Genomic DNA, 16,559 nt, shown 5'->3' on the forward strand with positions numbered 1-16,559 from the left:
CCCTTAAAGTTCAAGCTCACACAGCCAGATAGATAAGCAAAATGATCACAGCTGTGTGGAGGGCAAGCGCACAACTTCTGCCCAATCAAAACATGTACACCTGGCTCCCAACATGTGGTTGGAGCTAATACCCCTCTCCTGGTGGTTCTCACACAAATGTCTGGCGACAGCTGGGCTGTCAAGCCAGACCATAAAAACAGTCCATGTGCCCAATTTGTTTTAAAAAAAAAATTACAATATGGGTGGGGTACATGAATTTATCATTTTACGGAGGAAAATTGTAATAGGTGCCATCTTACAGACTGGGTAAAGTCCAACTCCAACTTTTCAACTCACAAAACACATAGCATAACTCGCATGGTGCACCATGTTGTTGTCTAGTTTTTATGTGTCTGTGCCATTGGCAAACTAGTGTTATGAGCAAGGTGGAGGGCACAAGTTATGGTGCATGATATGAGTTATAGTTTATTTGTTAATAACCATAACTGGCCAATTTCAGTGTTTCGGCATGCTTAAACAAGAACCATAACCCAATTTTTTAATGTTTGTTTCAGTGATTGTCTTTTTTTATGATGCATGTACTTTCTGAAGGTCTTTAGCTACAGGGGTTAGGCACAGCCTTTGGCCGTGCACAGTGGGGGTTGGGTACAATGCCTGCCGAACATCCAGGCTTTCATTTCTTTTCACCCTCTGTAAAAAAAATTACATCACATGTGACTTATGTTTTTTTACAAAATGGTGGTTGAATCCACTATCTGAAACGGCCGCTCATGCGATCATCTTCTGAGTTACAATTCACATGCTATTTTCAGAATGTTATTGTTTTAAAACACTTAATATGTCCATGTCCCAGGGTTTCTCTCAGTGACAAACTCAAAGTCCCAAAAAACATTTTTAGATACCTTCTCCTGATGATCACATTTGTCAAAAAAAGTATTCAAATTGTGATTGACAAGAGCTGTGAGTTGTGAAGTGTGTTAAAATGGCAGAGATTTACAAAATAGCATTAAAGCTTACTCGGAAACTTTTTTAAATGATAATATGTCAAAAACCACTGAACAGATTTAAAGCAAAGCAATAAAAGCATGCTTTCTGATTACAGTTCTATTTTCAGCTGTTCGGGTTCTAAGGGTCAGCAAAATGTATTTTTTCTCACCATATCCCCATCTTCCTTTATCCCCTGCATGCAGCTTTACAAAACATGTGGTACAAAAGGGGGTGGTAATGGACGGAGCATCTGAACCAATCAAACACTCACACCCAGTCAAAAGATCTGGGTTTAATCCATCACCGTTCTTTAGCCCACTCTGCCACCCCAGTTCAGACATGGCTATATGCAAATCAGTCTGACCCTGTGCCTCATGGGAACAGTCCAGCCCGAACTGCCAAGCCATGCCTTCCCTGGACCGGAAAAAAGCTTACGAGGACCGGTTTCTGGCATTACAGCCGTCTTCAGCCCGGCTTGCTTGAATCCAGTGGCGAAGTGGGCAAGGGACTCACGTCTGAGCATACCCTGCCACACTTATGGCGGCCAAAAGTGGTACAAAAGGGGGTGGTAATGGACGGAGCATCTGAACCAATCAAACACTCACACCCAGTCAAAAGATCTGGGTTTAATCCATCACCGTTCTTTAGCCCACTCTGCCACCCCAGTTCAGACATGGCTATATGCAAATCAGTCTGACCCTGTGCCTCATGGGAACAGTCCAGCCCGAACTGCCAAGCCATGCCTTCCCTGGACCGAAAACAAGCTTCCGAGGACCGGTTTCTGGCATTACAGCCGTCTTCAGCCCGGCTTGCTTGAATCCAGTGGCAAAGAGGGCAAGGGACTCACGTCTGAGCATACCCTGCCACACTTATGGCGGCCAAAAGTGGTACAAAAGGGGGTGGTAATGGACGGGGCATCTGAACCAATCAAACACTCACACCCAGTCAAAAGATCTGGGTTTAATCCATCACCGTTCTTTAGCCCACTCTGCCACCCCAGTTCAGACATGGCTATATGCAAATCAGTCTGACCCTGTGCCTCATGGGAACAGTCCAGCCCGAACTGCCAAGCCATGCATTCCCTGGATCGGAAACAAGCTTCCGAGGACCGGTTTCTGGCATTACAGCCGTCTTCAGCCCGGCTTGCTTGAATCCAGTGGCAAAGTGGGCAAGGGACTCACGTCTGAGCATACCCTGCCACACTTATGGCGGCCAAAAGTGGTACAAAAGGGGGTGGTAATGGACGGAGCATCTGAACCAATCAAACCCTCACACACAGTCAAAAGATCTGACGTGAGTCCCTTGTTCACTTGGCCACTGGATTCAAGATAGCCTGGCTGATGAGGATTATGAATCCGAAACCGGTCCCAGGATGCTTGTTTCCGGTCCAGGGAAGACATGGCTTGGCAGTTCGGGCTGGACTGTTCCCCTAAGGCACAGGGTCAGACTGATTTGCATATAGCCATATCTGAACTGGGGTGGCTGAGTGAACTAAAGAATGGTGATGGCTTAAACCCAGATCAGTTGACTGGGGGTGAGTGTTTGATTTGTTCAAACGCTCCATCCATCATCCCCTTTTGTATCGCTTTGTTCGCCCTAAGTGTGGCAGGGTATACTCAGACGTGAGTCCCTTGTTCACTTGGCCACTGGATTCAAGATAGCCTGGCTGATGAGGATTATGAATCCGAAACCGGTCCCAGGATGCTTGTTTCCGGTCCAGGGAAGACATGGCTTGGCAGTTCGGGCTGGACTGTTCCCATAAGGCACAGGGTCAGACTGATTTGCATATAGCCATGTCTGAACTGGGGTGGCTGAGTGAACTAAAGAATGGTGATGGATTAAACCCAGATCAGTTGACTGGGGGTGAGTGTTTGATTTGTTCAAACGCTCCATCCATCATCCCCTTTTGTATCGCTTTACAAAACATGACATGATGACGTTTAACTGACTAAGGTAGGATGATTTGCCAAATTTCATGTAAATGCATTGATGGTGTATAACGCTATAGGCAAATCGAAAAATGGCTTTTAATTGAAAGTGCATCTGAACTATAACTACACAGTGGCCACAGATTATGATTAGGACCTAGGTACTAAAATCAGATCCCTTTGCACACTCAGTTTGCTAATAAATCGGCATTTACACCATGGTGTGGTACCCAGTAAATATTCCAACAAAGGGTATCACTATTTATCAGGTGTAGGAAATACCTCACTTACTTTCAGCCCAGTCATAATCAGGGCCTCTGTGTCCAGTGTTTTTGTCCTCACTTTGTGTTGAGAAGCATCACGCATGGAGGGCAAGTCATCCGTGTATTGTTTATCATGGTAATGAGTCACAACAGTTGTCTTATACTGGTTTAATTTAAAAGTCATAATTTAAAACACACATTATGTGTGAGTTCTGCTACTTCATTCCATGAAGTCTAAAAGTTATTATCCACTGTATTTATGCTGAAGCATTTTCCTGTCTTGAGGCAGAGGTCACTGAAGTGTGTCAATGTACCTTGCAGATGCAGGCAGGGCACCAATCAGCTGTCAGGACCAGAATCCAATGATATTCGCCATTTTGCTTAATACTACACAATGACTCACACTAGCTGTCTTTATTATGTAAGAATGTATTCTATACATTTGTGTGAATTAAGGCATCTTAAAGGGGGCACTGCCAAATTAAAACAAACCTTGTTTTGATTTATATATTTCTTCTTTGAAAAAACAAAGGTTGAATTTACATCATAGTTTGGTGAAATTGTCAGTTAAAACATACTGTTTTAAACTGACAAAACCACTGAAATTCTCTAGTTATAGTTATCTCCAGCAACTATAACTCATGCCACAAATAACTTGAGCCAACGCCATGCACAGTGTTGCCCTCAATGATGTAATTCCAGATGTTTTGGTGGTGTTATCAATGATACCATAGAGCATGTAATGAGTGATATATTACGTGAGGTAATTAGCAGTGCAAGGCGAGGGTGCACATTATGGTTACTTTTGGGTCCAAGATATTGTCAATTGAATTACCTGGTGGGCCATGTTATGCCCCCCATCACTTTAATGAGGTTGGCCTCATGGGTGGGGTCCTTAGGGCCCCCACATGGTTTGGGGAGAGGTGTTTGACAGCTGAGGAACAGAGTATCTCTACATTATACATAGTATAAACACCCCTTATTTTTTAATACTTTTTACAGGAAAATGTCCTGGGTCCCAGAGTCCTAAAATGGCTGCAGTTACATCTTTGTTGATGTAGCAGGATTAGTTTGACAGTTCAGGCTTTCTGGGAGTGGATTTAGTACTTGCTCTCACTTGGTGGTAGCTGTCACAGCTCCTGCTTAGCGAAAGCAAACAGCTATCTCTCGAGTGTGGACACCTTGGGAGATAAGAGGAGCCAGCTCTAGGGGCTAGCGGTCCACAGGCCCATTAATGGCTCCAGGAGGGGGGGCGGTCGCACAGGCCCTCCTTTCATTTTCATGGGCGGTCCCAATGAGTTGGTGGCACTGGGAGTCCAGGTGGCCCAGGTGGCCACCGCTAATTATAGTTTTTAAGCCCCGGGAAGGTGGTGGTCACGGGGGCTCAAAAGAGCTCATGCAAGGGGGTCTGCGCTGCCCCCTTCAATATATTAAATAAAGTCCTATGTAGGTGGGGGTCAAAAGAGCCTTAAGAGGGGGCCCCATCCGCCCCCCTCTTTTTTAATATACTCCCACATACACATGGGAAATGGCCCACCCTTGGCTATACTGCAAACAAGAGCTTGTTTTTTCTTGTTGCAAATTTGCAACTCTGTCGCAATTTCGCAGCAAAATGTTTCTTTAACAAAAAGCTTTTTGGCCCTGCCGGGGTCTCCATGGGAACCCAAGACCAGGCCTAGGAGGTCAGGGTATTCCCACCCTGCCCCCTTTTCTTTTTATTAACCTATTTTTTGGGACTTGGCTAAGTCTGAGTCCCAAGATAGTCGCAAACACTTCCTGGTTGAAAGTGTTGGCAGCCAATTAGATCTCTGCACGAGGTAAGGAGGATTCGCTGAGGGGTTGTGTCCCTATATAAACAAATTAGTTTTTTCTTTAATATCTCCAAAAGTACTGAATAGATTTACACCAAATAACTGAAAAGGTGGTTTCTGGACCAAGAACTACCTTTCTGCCAGATTTGGTGTAATTCCATCCAGGGGTTCGAACTGTAGTCGTGTCTAAAATCCCTGTGGGAATTTCTAGGGGAGACAATTTTTTTAGCCCCTTTTTTCTCAGCCCCTGGTTATTAGTTTAAATATTTCAATATTATTATCATCACTTTGCCATGTGCTGTTGTGGATGTTATTAATTTTTAATAGTATTATTGTTAATATCATAATAATAACTATTATTGTTATTATAATAATTATTATTAGTAGTAGCAGTAGCAGTAGTAGTATTTGACTAACGGCAGAAACCACAGAGACAAATACACAAGGATTAACTATTTTCCCAAAACAGAGTAAATTCCGATCTTTTAATGTAGCTAAACATTTATGAGAGTGCCTTCTTTAAGAGATGTTTATTTCCCAGGAGTCTCCTCTTAGCGGGGAATGCCTTCTCTTTCATACATGATGTCTGATGTCCCCTAAACAGCAAGTGTTTTGCAGTACAGTACAGTAGTAACAAATATCTACTGTATTAATCCAAATCAAATCATCATGGACAGAAGTCTAATACGTTGTTCTAAGATTTCGGAATTCGCCCATATCCCAAACAAGTATTCAAACTTCTGAATACTTACCTTCAGTTGGATCAATGCCAGAGATAACAGGAGTTTTTGCAGCATCCCAAGAATATGCACAATTTCCAGTGCACTGAGATGGTATTCCATTGATAAAAACTGTGAGCTGTAAAAGGCAAAAAACACAGTGACTGTAGAAATCTCAACAACACATATTACTGCGTAAAATTACATTTACGGATGCCTTATTTTCAACATACACATTTTGGTAATCATGATGGGGATAATTTGCAATGCAATTGCACCTAAGTGAAAGTTCAGTGCATATGGAATTTCATTTTTTGAGGACAAAATAGTTTTGTGATTCCTAGAATCAGGATTATTGGAATTTTCCCCTAGTAAATTGGTTTTCACGTACATAAATACCACTAGTACAGTGTTATCTCTGTGTCAGAAACAGTTTTGTGGCCAATCCAAGGTAGATCCACCTGTGAATATTGGAAAGCACCAATAAACTAAACATGTATGCTTGTGGGTATTCACAAACCATTTATGTAGTTTTCCACTATGGAAACTTTCACTATTAGGGTGGGTTTGGGTAACGTACCTTGACAAAACAAGTGAGATGCTATAATCCATGGGCAACAATATTTACCCCTCAGATAATGTTTTCACTCTATATTAGATCAATGGAAGGGTGGGATCTCCATTGAAGACAAAGAAGTGGCTCTGGTTTAATAATTACTGGTATAAGCCTGCAGTTGCAAGATTCCATTGTTTGTCTTTCTGTCTCTCCCTATTTAATTTAGACCATTATACTTTCAGCAGGTGGAATGTTTTAATAGCCTTAAAGCCCTCGTGCCTAGGGCTATACCGGTTGTAGCCTAGGTATAGCCCTAGACCCTCTCTCTTGTTAAAGTCCGACACCTTCAGCATGGGCCTATAACGTGTGTTCCAGAACATTAAAAAACAGTATAGTCCTCAGAAGCTGACTGTAAGGCAACATTAGAACACTGAAATGCTGGAAGCCCCATTGAAGTCAATGACAAGGAATATTGGTTGTTAAATTAAAGGCCACCTCCCTTGTTATAGATCATCACTTGTGGCTTGTACCTATAACTCAGTTCAGGGCCTTTAACTACCAGTATAAGCCTGAACAACAGGCTATAAGCCCCTAATATGAAAACAAAAAACTTTATTGATTGAAATTGGGTTACTGGTTGAGGGAGGGGAAACCCTACTCAAACACCAACCACAATCTCTGTCAGGGTGAATCACAAGCACACCCAAATTAACCTTTGATTAACCCTGTGGTAGCTTGGCACAAAGCAGTCAGGCTTAACTTAAAGGCAATGTGTAAATTATTCAAGGTGCACTTCAAACAGTAAGTTAAAACACAACACAAGAAAAATTCCACACCAATTTAGATAAATGGAGTAAAATGAAATACATTATTCGACACCGTAATGATTTAAAAAAAAAAAATCACTAGAAACAGAAATATGCAATTTTTAATATTTCAGGTAAGTATAGCGTTAAAAAAATCACAAAGCGCCACTCACAGTTATCTCATTGTGGGAGACCAAGGTGAAAGTCACTAGTTCAGGCTGACGCAATGGAGCTGAGGCTGGATACAGGGACCAGGATAGTCCAGCTAAAAGAGGTACCTTCAAAGTCCAGTACAAAGAGTTCCATTTGCACTGGAAGGAGCTTTGCTGAGCAATAAGCGTGTCACAGATTGGCGTCGATGTAGGGGGAAGAACAGGCTGGGCATTCCAGATGGTTGTCTCTGTAGCAGATGGATCCTGTCGAGCATCACAAATAGACATTGCTGGAGCTTCGCATAGGCGGTCAAGTTCAAATCTAGAATTATCAGGAGTCTGTGGCTGTCCCTGTGGCTCAGAGACTCAGTTTCCCCCGAAGCTTCTTCATTGGCTGGCTAGGCTGGCTAGGTAGGGCGGCAAGCTCTTGGTGCAAACTAGCCATTTGCATTGGCTAAGAGCTCAAAACTTCAGGATTTCTCCTTTTCTTGAGGAGTGAGCTCAACTGATGCCACACCAAGGGTCCAGGACCTGAGGGGCAGCTCTTGGGGATCGGTAACTCAGCAGTCAGCAGTGCTCAGGCAAGTCCAGTTGCAGGTCCAGGCAGCAGGTCATCTGGATGGTATCAGGGAGCCTCTGGAGCTTGTTATATTTCAGAACAGGTGGTCAGTCAGCTGACCTTGGAGTCACTTCAGCCTGGGATGGAAGGTGCAGGTCCATTCCTCCTTCTCAGCAAGCAGGGCAGCAGGCAGAGAAGCAGAAGAGTGGAAGGGCAGCAGAGTGGAAGTAATTCTGGCAACAAAATAGCACAGCAGTCCTTTTTTTGTAGTAGCCACAGGCCCAGGGGTGTACTGAAGAATGGGTCTGAGGGTCCATTTTAATAACTTGTGCCTTCGTGAAAGAAGGAGAAGTTTCTAAAGAATTCCCTTTGATGTCCTCAAAGTTTCTTGCCCTCCTGCCTAATTCCAAGCTGGCTGCATGAACAATGCAGTGGTGCTAGGTCGTTTGTGTGAAGGCAGGGCACAGCCTATTCAGTTGCTAGTTTTGCTGTGCCCAGCTTAACACCCCTATCCTGCCATTGTCGGCCCACCCAGGCACACCTAACCCCAGTATTGTGTGACTGTCTGGGAGGAATACACAAAGTCGAACTACCAACGACACCCAGTCATGTGGCCAGGAACAGGCTGCAAGCACCAAATAGTTAGGGCAGGAAAATGCCAGCTTTATAAAAGTATACTATGTATCTGGGAAAACCCTTTATATCATCTATCTTGGAATAAATGACAGACAAAAATGTCTCACCATTATTTCACTGAACGTCAGTCAATGACTACTGATGAATTTTATAAATCATACAAACTGAACACTGAATAAACCATGTGTCACATACCAAGAAGAGGATAGAAACACATTTCTTAACTATTCGAGTTTCCACCAAAGAAATCGGCAAGACAATTTACCATACAGCCAATTCCTGAGGATTGGAAGGAATTGTTCCAGATGAAAGGATTACCTAATTAATGCTCTTGCTCTAAGTAAACTAGAGCAAAGCAATTATCTGAAAAACTACTCAAAAGAGCACTCACACAAGCTTGGTACATGCCCTGAGAAACCCTGCTGGAACCTAAGGACCGCAACAGCAACAAGTCATTATTATGCGTGATTACATTCTCTGGTGCCACCAATGATGTAAAAAAGATCAAACATAAAAAATTGGACAATTGTCAACAGTCTTGAAAAATTGAAAGCCGTTCCTCTTTGCTTTAAAAAGGAATAACAATCATTGGGATAACTTGATGAGAGCAAATACAGCCCCTCAAATGGAAACAGTGTCCTTGCGCACAATGTTTCATTTACCTCCTATAAAAGGACACACAAATGTGGCAAATGTACGCCGTGTGAAAGTACAATGGCAGGGGAAGAATTTCTCTATCAAGGTACAACAATCAAACATTCTGAATTTACAAACTGCAATACAACAAATGTGGTATACTGTCTGGTATGCCCATGTGACTTGGCATATATGGGAACAATATCATAGGCGATGAGAAAAAGAATCACACAAGACTGATCATGCCTAAAATGCAAAGTATAAAATGCCAAAATGGTTTAACATTTCATACAAATGAACAATGGATTCTCCAAGATCAAATGGCAGTGCTAACGCATGTAAAAGGCCAGAATGACAGGCGCCCCTACGCCTAGGGAAGGGGCGCCCTTAGTAGCGCCACAGGGCTGAGCCTCCTCCAGGGTCCTGGACATAAAAGGGGGTTGGCTGGCCAGGGTGACGTAGAAATGAAACTTGCAAGAAATGAAACCTAGAAGGCTATTTAAGGCTGTGCCAGGGGAGGGGGAGGGAGGAGGGCGGGGGGGGGGTGGTGTTCTCCTTGTCCCCTTGGTGTACAGCCTGGATTAAAGGAGCGTCGTCGAGAGCGTCGTCGATGGAGTGAGCTTCCTGTCGGGCTGAGTTGGAGGGGTCCTGGCGTGGCGTTTTTACCCTAAGCTAGGGCTTCTATTGAAATGTGAGTGGTAGTTTTGTAGTTTTCCAGAATTTTGCCGGCTGGCGTTGCGCGGAGCGCTTTAAACTATTGATATGTGGGCAGTTGTTTCGAGCGTGTACGTGGGGTTAAAGAATGGTGCGAGTTCATTCTCTCTTGTTGCTCTTAGTCTAGTGATTCGAGGAGTGTCACAATAACCACAATAGCGTGCATGTAGTTTCTGGATTTTTGCCGGCCGGCGTTGCGCGGAGCTTTTTAACCTATTGATTCATATGTTTTGTTGCGGGCCTGCGCGTGGGATTAAAGAAGGGAGTGAGTTCATTCTCACTTGTTGCTCCCAGTCTAGTGATTCAGGTCGGGGATTGTCACAATTGCGTGCAAAAAAGAGGCAATGAAGAGTGTTACAGCCCGTACTTACTGAGCTTGGTACAGCTGCGGCCAAAGTCCTTCTGCTGCACCCCAGTGTTGAACATGTGGAGGATAGGGAGCCCGCGTTCGGGGATTGGCACGTGCGAATGTTGTGTATTGTCTAGGTGTGGAGAACCTGTGTGGCAGTGAAGAGGTCACAGCGGATGGGCATGCGTGTGTGACCCCTGTCGTCAGTAGGGAACATTACTGCCATCTTTGAGTGTGGGAGCGTGCAAGCCTTTGGCTCGGGCAGAGGAGAGGCGCGGCGGCTGAGCTGACCGAGTTTGTCTCCTTGACTGATCTTGACAAATCCTCATGGTGTTAGCATCCCGAGATCCGTGACATAACATATTAAGACCTGGTCTTGTGGAGTGATGTTAGTGGTAAATGAAATTGTCTCACACTACCGTCCCTTACCGTACAGCCAGATAGTTTATGCCAAACCGGGTGTTGCGACAGAAAGGACTCCCCGGGTGTTTAAGGAAATGCATAATTAAAAAGTGCACGTTGTGTTGTTCATCTCCCCCGTGGCTCATAAGGTAAGGAGGAGAGAGACCCGTGTTTAATTGTGCATATCTGGAGGTGGTTGCCCTGGGGATTCATATCTAGAACCCGATTGTCAAATTTTAATTAGTGTACGATACAGACCGACAAAGTTCTAGATCTCTTGCACCTCATGAAGATGCTGGATTTTCTCTTGCGAATGGTATGTCCCCGTATATGACATCCTTCCTGTGATCAGTTTTATGTCTATGTTTCCCAGAGAACACAAGGGATCCCAATGTAATTCTGTCTTTTTGATGTTTTCACATAGTGTCCCTCTAAAAACCTTCATTCACAAAACATATAAGGCCCTACACGTAGGTCGAAACGAGTCGGCGTATCCATTGGTGTGGCCTAGAGTCATAGTCAACTGCAAAGAGCACAAATCAATTTATGCAATATTGGTGATCTGAATAACGACCTTACCCAGACATAGAAATAGTTAAAGTGCTCCAACTACCACAGGAAAGGCAAAACAAACCTTTTGGACTATTGAGTAGAGGGTCAAAATAGGCAAACACACGAGAAGGAGAGCAGCATCAGGAATGGGCGTATGGAAGTCTGGGAGCCTGTGCTGCAGCGAGGAGTTGGAGCAGAAGAGTGGCGGGTGGCAGGTAAGTTATTTTTTCCCTTTTATTGTGTTTTCTTCATCATACGTTGTCCACCCACCCCGCCCCGCCACTCCGCCTTCACATCAGCTGCTACTGCCCACTAGTAATATTTAGTTTATAGGCCCTGGGTACACATAGTACTGATTTACTAGAGACTTTCAAGTAAATTAAATGTGCCAATTGGGTGTAAACTATTTTACCATATATAAAGGAGAGGACACAAACACATTAGCACTGATTGGCAGTGGTAAAGTGTGCACAGTCCTGAAAGCAAAAAAAAGGGTTAAGAAAAAAGGAGGGTGACAGCAAAATGTTAGGGGATGTCCTTGCAGAAAAGACCATGTGCAACAGTTTCAAAATGCAACAACACTTGTAAATTCCTTTTCTGCACCTGGAAATACATGCACTGCAAATGGCATGGTGTGCTACAATTCTTGGGAATCTCTGATAGTCATGGATTCCTTGGGATACTTCTGGAATACTTAGCTATTTTCATGAAAGTCAAATAAATATGCACATACCCATCATGTACACAATCCAATGGATGTCTTGTATATCAGTCCCATTGACATTAAGGGTGTACAATATTTTAACCTGAAATACAGTTCTTTTCTCTATTTCAGGGATATTTTGGAAAGCGTTTGTATAGGGAGAAGCACATCAGTTCAGGCAAGAGACGTTAGTGCAGTTTAGAACTGTTGCGTTCTTGTCGGATTGTTATTTGCAAATAACCTCAGTTCAGTTTGTCTTCTGTATGTATTATACATTTCTCCAAACTTGAAATCATAGGATAATGTCGTATATGTAATAGCGTTTATGATTTGTTGATTGTATGTATAATCATAGAAACCCCTCAGAAGAATATAACATCTGGAAACAGTAGGCTTAACGATTGCGCACACTGCTACAACTGGGCCATTTCATAATCTTTTTGTAGTGGCATTTGGGCTTTTTCCTGAAGAATATATATTGCGTATCATTACATGGAAAAGTACATATGATTCACCCAAAAAAAAAATGAGGGACATGTCGTATTTTTTAAGTTGCAAAGCCTGTAATTCACAAAATCACATAATTTGCAACACTAAAATGCAAGTAGCAAAGTAGACACTGCAAGTCGAAAATTACTTTCAGATTCATGAAATGCCTTTTGAGAATGTTTGTGATTAGGCAAAAGTTGCTGGTGTGAAACTGACATGAATCTCCAATTACCAAATCGAAATGGAATGAATCAATGGGTTGCGATGGTAATTGTTGTAAAAAATGAAACTAATATCGACCTTCGAAAGGGGATGCTATCCCATTCCCAAAGTGGAAGGTATCTCCATGGGACAGATTCCAAACTTGTGAATGTGTGTGTTTGATCTCAAAAGTAGGGGTGGGTGGAATTTGCGTAATCGCGTTAAGCAAATCTCTGCGAAACGGTAAAAAATCTCCACGAACACGCAGAAATTCCGTGAACACGCGGAATTGCATGTTCGCGATGCTTTTTTACTGTTCGCAATCGCTGTTTGCTTGCTCGGGGGAAATATCTTGCGAACAAGCATTTGAGAACACGAACAAGCAAAACATTTCGCGAAGTCGAGGAACGCAGAATTTTGGGCAATTTCGCGTTCTCCGTGGAACGTGAAATTACCCAAATTCCGTGAGCGGAACGGAATTTACCACCCAGGCCTACTTAAAAGGAGCAGATATTTATTTATTTATCTATTTATACATTTTTATATAGCGCAAACTAGATCCCTTAGGATATCACAGCACTTTACATTAGGAAGGAAAGGAAGGACAATAATGCAAACACATCAAGAGGTAGGGATCAAAACAAGCATGATCACAGATTACACAACAAATTCCACATGGAGGTTAGATTAAACAATTGTACAAGGGTAGCGAAGGAGGAGCATAATATGTCATAAAGAAGCATAGTAATAAATGATGGTACCATTGAAGTAGGAACAAAGTCATTGGGCAGCAGAGCTTAGCCCACAATCAATCATACGTGTGTAAATCAGTGTATAGGAAATGTTATTTGTCCACGAGACAAGTGCGCGCCTCCTCAACTGACTTTCACTGAATGATAACTTTAATTTTGTAAGCAGCGTTATCATTTCATGGGACAGCGGCTGCTTTCTAACAAAAAGTCTGCATTTAGTGAATGTAAATGCACAACAAGAGGTCTGCTGTTGCTCGGAAACCTCTCTCCAAGCATTTGCAGCTACTTGAACTGGGCTTTAAAAGTATGCCTGCAAATGGGCGTTTTACAATAAGACTGATCACTGCATCAGTAGCATCGCAAGTTCAAGTTGGTGTTACAAACCAGTCGAGCGCAAAAAAAAAAACCATTGGTTTGACACATATCAAGCCCAACTTGTACTATTCATAAATTACGCTTTATGTAAGCAATTTTACTGTGTGTGACTAATTTAGGCTTCTTGCCACTTGTTTAAGGTATCTTGCTCTACAAGTCAGCAGCAAAAACTGGGTGTGGAAAGTTTGCAACTCCAAAATCACCATAGTTGCAGATACATGTATCTATGCAAACAGTGTCCAGGGTTAAACTATGCAAGGAGTCCTGCAGAATTGAAAGAACAATTCCCACAAAGTTATTTGCAGGGTGACAAAATGACCAAAATATTTGCCGAAGCTTCACCAACTTGTAAATTCAATCTATTCCAACTTGGTGTCATTCAGTAATTTAATTAGTTTAAATGTGTAAAATAGAGACTCTAGAATGTTGGATGAAAAGCTATAGTGAGACTACTAGTCGTACTAGCAGTACTAGTACTAGCAGTAGTAAAAGAAGTAGTAGTAGTAAAGAAAAATACATCCTTTTTAAATGAATGTCTAGCAGAGGAATACCACTTCCACTATTGTGCCCTTTCTGGACTGTAAACTAACACCCCTCCCTTACATTGAAATGTTCATTAGGCATTTTAGCATAGTGTAGATGGAAGTGCTGGTGAGTAATCCCAATATCACAATAAGGTTTACAGCCATAAAAATGAGACCGCCTATTTGTAAGCATCGAAATCTGAGTTGCAAATGTGTAATTGCATTTTGATGGAATTGCATTTTTTTGGCTAGTTTCTCCCTACATACAAAGCAGCAGTAGCATGCTTATGCTCTTTCATGCACTATCTCCAGGAGACGCATTAGGTATGGTACAGAACCTGATGATGTCTGCAGGGTCTCATCCACATATTCACATCAACTCCTAAGGGCTCATTATAAGTGACCTCTTAGTTCTAAGGGAGCAAACAACAGTTATCAACCCTTTTTCAATTATGAAATCCGTGGGAACAATATTTATCTCGTTACCTTCAACTGAACAATTTTGCAGATGAAAACAGTCCACAACTTTGTGTAAAAATACATGGAAAAATAAGGACTTACTGATGGAATTGGATCCGAAATTAATTCTCCAGGTAATTCCTCATTCCTTGGGGAATCCTCAGGGTCTGACTTGTAATGGGATGGACTTTCCTCATCCCCGGATTTACTGGCTCTTCTGTTATCATTAAATCTGGGGGTTTGGAAAGTTTGATGTATTTCCCAGAACACCCATAATGAGTACCTATGTGTTCACTTATACATTTCCAACCCGAAATTAGGGCTGTGATGTGTCAGACCACGTTTGTGAGGCCTCAGGATAGACGTAAACTATTGGGTACCAACTGTGGTGGGTGAGGTCTTTTATCATTGGTGTCCTTGGACCCACTCTAGAAAGTAGGCCAAGTACACCCTTTCTACATTTCACTGTCAGGGTATCGAGAGTGAGCTGTTAAAGGCTTTTTCGGGAGGAAGCATGGGGGAAAGTGCTCAGTACTCAACAGTGAAACATCAGGCACAACAATTACGTTGTCTAGTCCAGGTCTTATCTTATTACAAAACAAGTACTTTTACTTTCATATTTCACCAAAATGTAATATGACGCAATCTAAAGGGTCTCATGTGCAGTGTGGTAATTTTATCTACGATGCGTAGTAAAGTGAACCACCTGCCATTGTACCCTCTCCCCATTGCTATAGTGTCTATAGATCTACTTGTTTAATGTAGTCATAAGCATTGACTAGGAAAAGGTGCAGTTCACTAGGTCTCCATTCACTTGGAATAGTTCACACTTCTGCTCAATACTTCATTTACAAATAAAGGGATCGCTCAGACGGCAGCCAATCCTCCTGTTTAAGAACATGGTCTGGGCATCTAGTTCAGTTTTTCATGTAAGAGCCTGTTTCTTGTTCACTATATTGTGGTAGGCCGGTAGTGGAAGGTGCCCCTTTGGCTGGGGCTCTCTGTGGTGTCTCTGCTGACAAGAAATAAAGATGGCGATTGCACTTGGAAAAGGAGCCGCAGATTGGGAACAATCAAGCAGGCCTGCTCTGCAGGTGTCCATTCTGGAAGATGCAGCCTCTGGGCTCAGATCCAACTAGTGCTCATTTGTAGTCCCCGGGGTAAGCTTCACATGGGGTGAGTGTTCCTCTTCTGAAAATTGACTCCTCCAGACCGGGATGAGCTTCTTCATTGACAGCATCTACTCCTCAGCATTTGCTGGGTGTCGAGTAATAGCAGTATCAAACGTCCAAGCACTGTAGGTGTAGCAAACAGCACCGGATGACTTCTAGGCTTGATTTCAGTAAGCAATATGCTACAGGGGCTGCCAGGACACCCCTCACATCACAGATCAGCTATGACTTTACTCCAAAGGGCAGTCAGCAGAGCCTGAGTTATCCTCGTACAAGAAAAACAATTCAGCCTTCCCTAAGCAGTAATCACACAAACATAAGGTAAAGCCCTGCTAAGAAACATTCTCACCTCAAATAACTCAAAATGTAGTCCAAACCCATTCTCTACTCTCTATCATATGAGGATCTGATTCACAAAGGGCCTCTGCACTTGCGGCGGAGGTACCACAGTTGTGGGGGGCTCTCCTCACTGAGGGTGAAATCTCCACAGTGAGAATGCTCAATCCGTCCTGAATGTGGAGACTCCCCAGGACTGCAGGGCCTCCACTAAGAGTGCGGTGGCCCTTTGAGTATCAGGCTCCTAGTGTTCTGAAAGAACTTTATGAGCAATCCTTTGTGAAGAAGGTTTTCTGTGTATTTCTAAGACCCTATCTCCACTGGCAGTTGTAACATCTTGTACCTACGTCTTGCAACACGTTAAATCAGGGGGATCCAAAATGGATCTCACTGGCCCTATGCAGAGGGCATTCTCAACAAAACTTTAATTGCATTGGTATTTGAGAGTGTGATCACCTGTCACGACTCTTTCCCCAGA

At 43.0% G+C, this 16,559-nt stretch overlaps 1 protein-coding gene across 1 annotated transcript in view; it reads right to left on the minus strand.

Annotated features, from left to right (window-relative positions):
* The window catches only part of PKHD1L1 (PKHD1 like 1), a 466,042-nt gene that overhangs the window by 341,330 nt on the left and 108,153 nt on the right, over positions 1–16,559 (minus strand). The window contains exon 22 of the mRNA XM_078686145.1: positions 5,742–5,847. Within this exon, the coding sequence (XP_078542271.1) occupies positions 5,742–5,847 (106 nt within the window). The remainder of the gene's footprint in view (positions 1–5,741; positions 5,848–16,559) is intronic.

This window comes from Lissotriton helveticus, chromosome 4_1, assembly GCF_964261635.1.
Source record: "Lissotriton helveticus chromosome 4_1, aLisHel1.1, whole genome shotgun sequence".
In the NCBI taxonomy this organism is placed as follows: Eukaryota; Metazoa; Chordata; class Amphibia; order Caudata; family Salamandridae; genus Lissotriton; species Lissotriton helveticus.